This window comes from Asparagus officinalis, chromosome 7 (genome assembly GCF_001876935.1).
Source record: "Asparagus officinalis chromosome 7, Aspof.V1, whole genome shotgun sequence".
Taxonomy (NCBI): Eukaryota; Viridiplantae; Streptophyta; class Magnoliopsida; order Asparagales; family Asparagaceae; genus Asparagus; species Asparagus officinalis.
In genome coordinates, this window is record NC_033800.1 from 145346130 (window position 1) to 145353415 (window position 7286).

The 7286-nt window shown below is 35.9% G+C and overlaps 2 protein-coding genes across 3 annotated transcripts in view; one reads left to right on the forward strand and one right to left on the reverse strand.

The window, feature by feature from the left end:
- Positions 1-6251, reverse strand: LOC109850380 (DNA-directed RNA polymerase II subunit RPB7). Of its 2 annotated transcripts, none has more exons than XM_020420396.1 (7): positions 6074-6251; positions 5258-5454; positions 4978-5143; positions 4837-4887; positions 3819-3884; positions 2167-2235; positions 1-377 (listed from the first exon to the last, which is right to left on the reverse strand). In XM_020420396.1, the coding sequence occupies exons 2-7, from the start codon at positions 5371-5373 to the stop codon at positions 312-314; spliced, it is 534 nt and encodes a 177-aa protein (XP_020275985.1). In that variant the 5' UTR covers positions 5374-5454; positions 6074-6251; the 3' UTR covers positions 1-311. The 2 variants fall into 2 exon arrangements, with proteins under 2 accessions (XP_020275985.1, XP_020275984.1); XM_020420395.1 differs by having other exon boundaries at positions 5258-5430; positions 6074-6250.
- The window catches only part of LOC109848752 (tubulin--tyrosine ligase-like protein 12), an 8029-nt gene continuing 7776 nt past the window's right edge, over positions 7034-7286 (forward strand). Inside the window, 1 exon segment of the mRNA XM_020418405.1 lies at positions 7034-7285. Coding sequence (XP_020273994.1) covers positions 7134-7285 — 152 coding nt within the window. The 5' untranslated portion in view covers positions 7034-7133.

Sequence of the window (7286 nt, forward strand, 5' to 3'; positions counted from 1 at the left end):
GAAAAGGAAAAACTTCCGCTGAAATCTTCTATTGTTTGCCTGTTTACTTGAGAACCATCAGAAAAGACTGATACAAAATTCATAGTTCAGGATACAAAAACGTTTGCGTCTTATAAACAACAATGACCATCCGAAGATCACCTCTCTTAAGAAATGTATCAATCACACATACCCAATCTTCATATAATACAAGAATGGTGTTATATAAGATAGTTATAAAATTACGTTGATAATATCCAATCACTTTGGGTACTTGACACACAAGCAATTTCTTTTTTAAAGAAATGTTTCTTCTTCGAAAAGATGGCTCCTCATGCCGCTGCCCCTGGATCACTAGTCACGCCCAAGAAATCATCTTTTATTGTGCCGATGCAGAACTGCAGTAAGAAAGAAAAGCAAAGGATTAGAAAAATGGTTCCTTCGGTCTTACAATTGAGTGAGACTCAATAAATTGAGTGAGACTCAATTTAAAGCCATTTTGACACAGTTGATGAAGCATGAAATAAGGTGAATAATAGGTAACTCAGGAGTATCTGATCAAGTGTATAGCATCAGTAAGCAGCCACCTTCATAATAGTCGGTGTTTTGAGTGTGTAGCTTGAATTTGACAGATTCGATTATCAAACTAGTAGAACTTGAGCTATGTGCGCTTGCCAATGTTCGACTTGAATAAGCTCGATAGAGGATATTTTCTAAGAAATACAAATGGCTATTCTTGAAAATATATCCACATGTATATTTTTTTGGAATGGAAAATTTGATAGATTAGAATGGGTAAGTGACATGAACTTATGAACTAACAAATATTTTTGACACCAAGTTTCAATTAATCCATGGCGACCAACAATTATAAGAGTTATGCAATGATGTCAAAGAAAAGTATGCAAACATAAGTTTTGAACACTTCTAAGCATTTCTTCTTATCCACTGCGTCAATTAGAAACCTTGATATTTAATTAGCTAATTTTAGTTAGCTTGAAGCTGCTTGAAGCTACAAATGACCTAACTTGAATAGGATTGGGCTGCTCGAGTTCTGCCCATTTACATCCCTACCTAGCTGGATTTATATGACCGGGTACTTGTGTGTCAAGCACTGGATATTTCTTGGACACTGCAAGAATATGCAAAAAGTAAATGCCATTGAAAAAGTGAGGAATTAGCAAGTCAACTCAGGTCAGGTTCAGCTCTCCTGGAGAAGTTCACTAGCAACGGGTTCGCTAGGCTGAGACTCGAGGTTCTTGATGTCTGATAGACCATAGAAAATTTGTTTTACTTTTTGGCTATATTTTGTCTAAAAGTGAGGCCTTGGCGAACAATTCTTAATTGACATATATGTACTTGTTGTTAGAGTATAAAAATATAATCCTCAACCCTCACTATAACTTTGCAGTTTTGGTGTAATTGTCAGAGGGAATTTAGGATGGTATCAGAGCAACCCAAGCTCAAATCCCACTGGCCATAAATATAAATCGGATTGTCTAAAAATTGATATTGTCGAGTGAGTCTAGGTTTCAGCCCATTGGAAGAGCGCTCTACCTACATGGGCATGTTGGAATATAAAAATATAATCCTCAACCCTCACCATAACTTTAAAGTTTTGGTGTAATGGTTAGAGGAAATTTAAGAAAATTTGTGGCCGGCGGCATTAAGAGCCTTGCAAACTTCATATAGTCAGGACCGAGCCTGAAGATGAGACGAGAGACAATCTCATCATTGGATAGTGGATGCCCAATGGTGGCTTAGGCTGTTCACAATCATCTTGGTGCGATTGAGGTACTCAATCATGGAGGAGGAACCCATCTGGATTTGGGAGAACTCATCGTGGAGTTGAATCACTCGCGCTTGGTTTTGCTGAAAATGTTGCTCCAATGTCTTCTAGGCAGCGTGGGAGGAATCAATAGCGGTGAGTTTGTATTCATCAACCAAAGAGTGGCAAGCATGCTGGTGATGCCGCCACATAAGACATAATTTTCAAATAGAGTAAGATTGCTCAAGTATGCTGTATCAGCAAACTCAAATAAACATAAAGTCAACAGTAAATATAATAGAGGGTTGATTACTGATGATATAGCTCATAAGCAAATTATTTACATGGAATATCAATTAGCAGGTAAGAAAGAATGAGGGTATTAAAAACTATGGAATTGTAAAATCTGAAACACATACGATTTCGGTGGCATCAACACGGGTTCCAATTATCTTCAATCGTACTTCACACTCCTTTTGAATTTTCACCTGTAAAGCATCACATTATGTTAGACTAAATAAATAGGAAGAGGCGTTTCAGAGTCTCTGATTTTCATTAGTATGTTGAACAGAAAACTATTTATACAATATAATAATAAATTATACAAAAATTTTCACGCTGTAAAAGCATCACATTATGTTAGACTAATAATAGGAAGAGCGTTCAGAGTACTCTGATTTTCATTAAGTATGTTGAAAGAAAACCTATTTATACAACTATAATAAAAAATTATACAAAAAGATCCATATATAGTACATTTTAACTTATAATCAATAAACATAAAGAATAAGTAAATAAATGAACAAGCAGAAGCCGATAATTCCTATGCAAAAACACTGTGTCAAAGACAATCAGGCAGAATATCAAGAGACGTCAAATGAAGCCAAAATGTTGGGGATACTTAATGAAAAATGAAGTATGCTATGACATTGAAATCTCAAGAACATACGGGATACATTTACAACAGTGGTGAGGACTTGTGTTGGACCACTTATTCTATCTGCGGGGAGAGTTGTAGTTCATCTCAAGAAGTGCAATGGATTCAGTTCATGGCTGGGAAAGATTAAGGTCTTGTTACTTCTTTATCTTTGTCTTTTCTCTTGACTTTTCAAACCGTGCTTTTGAAATATGCCCTACAATAACATTTGCAATAGTTGAATCTAACTGAAAACTTAAGCAAACTATGATTGTAATTCACTAATTTCCTTCTATAATCCTATTTTCAATTCTTATATTCTTATTGACGTTCCACATTCTTTTTCTGTTCACATCCGGAAAGAATTGAACTATCAAATCCAAATTCCTCGATAGGTCCTTATCTTAGAAATCTTGCAAGCCAAGAATCTGGTTATCATGATATTAGAGCTTTGACTAATTACGTTTTCTATTAATTTCATAGGTCCAATTTATTTGCATTCCAAAAAAGAAAAAAGTACAAGGTTCAAGATAAAACCCAAAGTTATCCGTCATATAGGTGTGTAGCATGAAGAAAATGATTATAGCTCGCGACATGCATGTCCAAAGTAGATGCAACTATATTTAGAAAAAAGAAAGGGAAAAACATCCTCTTGCAGGATAATAAGTGTGTAAGTCGGAAATTTGTGTTTGTGCACATGCATGTTAGGAATGATTTGAGTAACATAAGTATGGCACTTTCTAGCTATAAGCTGCTTTGTAAAATCTGTATTATCGTGTCAAATCTTATTTGAGGAGAAATTGTGGATGTAAACTGAATATTAGGATAATGCCAAACACAAGTCAGCTCAGAGTATTAGATCATATATATTCTGTTCTCCTATGAGGTCAAGTTTCCATAAGCAACGTTAATTCTTCTTGCCCTTCTTGCCCCCCGATCATACACTGATCTCTAAATAGCGTGTGAAATGGATGGAAAAAAATTTGTACATACTATTTGAAGGCAATAGGTAACTCCAAAATTTCTAGTTACAAACACAAAGAACAAGCAATTGTATAATACAACAAAACCCAAATATACAACTGAAGAAGGAAGTCATTTTCAATTGCAAATATGAAATCAATTTGAGCAAATTGATGAAAGGAGGAGGCTTACCGATCCATCTGATGTAGTGTAGTTTGGAACATCTCCTGACTGGAACTCCATATCATCAGGGATCAACTGTAAAAAAAGAAAACCAATCGTTATACAGACAGTAATACTTACAATGTATAGTCAATTATGTGACAATGCTCTGTTTGTTAACCTTTTCGTAGAGGCCTAAATCTTGTAGATAGGTTGCCAATCAGCCACTAAAACTAGATCAACTAATCCATGAAGTGCCAGCTTAAAGTCTTGGTCCATAATCAGTTTAGAGGAGAAAATTTGAGGGTAATTACAATGTTTCCATTCATGTGATTTTCAAAATTTTGATTTCATCACATATGCCATAAGAATATAGTATCACGCATAAGGATATAGTATCACGGAAAATGCAAGAAGGGCTAGGGATTAGAGAGAATAAAGGCCATATAAATCCCAAATTTCCTTCAAGGTTATGGTTGAATTTTTCATCCACAATGTGAGATCACTTCTTACTTAGGTATTGGTGTTAATTTCGGTAAAGATGGCCAATGTTGGCCATTTAACTCCTCAATTAAGTACAGATATCACTCTTCATATTAATGTTAGCATTGATATGTCAGCTAAACTAGCGGGCATTGCAGGTGGATTTCTGCTTTGGTTATAGATTAATTAAAAAAACCTATTCACATTTTGGGGAAAACCCAAACTTTACATGAATAAGAGCTTAAAAGATGAAATATAGGCAAAACAAAAATCTTGTAACGTTTTCTTATATTTTCATCCAAAAGCCAGCAGAGAGAACAAAAGCTCTCAGATAGTGTGCTAATCCTGATAATATCTGTAGCATGGGTTGTCTAAACTTAGTTGAGAAACAAACAATACGTTATTATTTAATATTACAACACGTATTGACTAATATTACAGCAAATTAGTGACATTAGATGTTAATTTCAATGCACAACACCCATACATGCGAAAAATCCCAAACTTTACATGAACACAAACTAAAAAGATCAAACTTTAGGCAAGTCAGAACCCCAAAACTCACATGATTAGACACAAAGATCTGAACCGGTCCCGCTTCCGCAAAGAAACCCATCTGCAAACCAGTCACAAACCAAACAAAACAACTTCATAACATTCCAACTAAATCAAGCAAAAGACCCAAACTTTACAATCAAAATCCGACCTTATTGACCATAGTAACTACAGCTTCAAGAATCTCCCCTTTAAAAGGTCTGAAAACAACGCATTGATACTTGACAGGGAAAGTAACAAATCCAGTACCCTCCCTGATGAGGCCCTTTCCAATGTCATCGACGCCGGTGATAGCCACGACGAACCCATGTCGTCCACTGTTTATTAAGAAAATTAGGCTTAGGGTTTTGAAAATGGGATAACACCTAAGTTTTATACCAAAATTAGGGTTAGGGTTAGGGTTAGGGTTTTGAAAAGGGGGAGAGAGAGACCTGCAGGTGCCTTCGACGTCCTTCATGAGCTTGGCGACGAGCTTGTCGCGGAGGTGGGGCCCAAAATGGCGGGGGTGGAGTTGCATGTTGCGCTCTAATTGAATGTGAAAGAACATTTTGTTTTCTTTCTAGGGTTTCTTTTTGTCTTTTCTGTTTTGATTTGTTGTTGAGTTCTGAAGAAGAAGAAAGCAAGGGGTCTGTGTCACGTGCACAGATAACCCAGAAAATTCGCATGATTCGACACAAAAAAGAAAATGACCAATCTTGCCTCATCAAATTTAAAAAAGAACTTCATTAATAGCGGAACTAACGCTAGGGATCTTGTTCGATGACCTTCAAAATTTAAGAACTCGTCTCGATATAACTGTTAAAAGTCATAAATTTATAAAAAGTTCAATCAATGACTTGAACGACAATAATCTAGAGAGATTTCATTGCTTTATCTTGATTATTTCAGTTTATAATCGATTTCTGTTAGATTTCAGAGATGACTCCATTCTTTGGTATGCAGAGCTAAGTATAATGCACAAAATGAAGTATGAATAATGTATTACGTTAGAAAATGATTAAGCCCTAATATATTCTGGTTAAATATTGGAGCATGATAAGCACGCTTCCCATCATTGGTTAGTGTAATAAGTACAGAGTTTAGTTATAACAATCCACAATTGAGATTAATAGACAAAATAATAATCTTTCTCTGAACTTCAAAATGAATAACTACAGAAAATGAAAGTTAATCCACTGAAAACAATAAAAATTACAAAAATAGCATACAAAACACTAAAACCCTAGATTGGGTTCGAAATCGTTTACCTTTTAGTGGTTGATCCAAATAGGGACGAGGGTTCTCGGCGAATCAAAGAAGGCGACGATTTCTAGGGTTTGGAGCGGAGACGCTTGATCACGATTTGGGATGTGAGAGAGAGAGAGAGAGAGAGGCAGAATTTTTATCATATCGAACGGGTGTGGAGCAAATCACTCCAGTGTACAGGGGGTTTGACAAAATTTACCCTAATTAAAATGGAGTAGAAAAGACTATTTCGAAAACCAAGCCCATAGTTATCGGCCCAGTATCAATAAAGGATGTGACAAATTTTCAATTTCGACTTATTTTGTACTTTTTTTTTCAAATTCGACTCAGTGTCAGCCATCTGGCTGGAATCGTGTCGAATTAAAAAAAAAACTTACAAACTTCACATGATTTCGAATCTCGTAAAGTTTTATTACATAATAAAACTTTAAGTTCTATAAAGTTTGTAAGTTTTTTTTTCAAATTCGACATAGTTTTAGCCACCTGGCTGAAACTAGGTCGTATTTGAAAAATAATATAAAATAGGTTGATTTTTACAATTAAGTTTGTAAATGAACAATTTTTCAAAACAGCCCCATTTAGAGTTTTTTTTTCAAAATCGACCGGTTTTTTATTTATTTATCAAAACCGACCCGATTTTGTGATTAACCGGCTAATCACCTTCCTAAATAGTCGGGGTTGACAACCCCGACTATTTAGGACCTTAATTTTTAGTGTTTAAGGCCTCTAATTAGGGTTTAATACCCTCCTAAATAGTCGGGGTTGGCAACCCCGACTATTTAGGATGGTGATTAGGCTGCTAATCACAAAATCGGGTCGGTTTTGATAAATAAAAAAAACCGGTCGATTTTAAAAAATAAAACTCTAAAGGGGTCTGTTTTGAAAAATTGTTCTTTGTAAATAGGTCGAAATTGAAAATTTGTCCATAAAGGGATATTCCAATAATATTCTGGTGAAACCCACTTTCGTCCCGAAATTTTTTTGCGAACCCCATCCATGCCTAAAACCCTCACTCGCCCCCTCAAAAAGGATTAAACCCCGCTCCAAAACTCCAACACCTCCATGGCCGCTGCCGCCGCTTCTTCCAAGATCCAAACTCTCGATGATTTCGTCAAAGTCCACTCGATTCTTCTCGCTGCTTCGGGAATCCCCCCATCGCTCTACAAAACCCTCTTTCGAAAGCTCTCGTCGGAGATCTTCGACGGCGGCTACTTC

Excerpts from the sequence above, each read along its gene's own strand:
- LOC109850380 (XM_020420396.1), bottom strand. The coding sequence starts at position 5,373 with ATGTTCTTTCACATTCAATTAGAGCGCAACATGCAACTCCACCCCCGC. Across the intron at positions 3,885-4,836 it reads AGATCTTTGTGTCTAATCAT|TTGATCCCTGATGATATGGA; the intron begins GTGAGTTTTGGG and ends CTTTTTTTACAG. Across the intron at positions 2,236-3,818 it reads ACACTACATCAGATGGATCG|GTGAAAATTCAAAAGGAGTG; the intron begins GTAAGCCTCCTC and ends GATGCTTTACAG.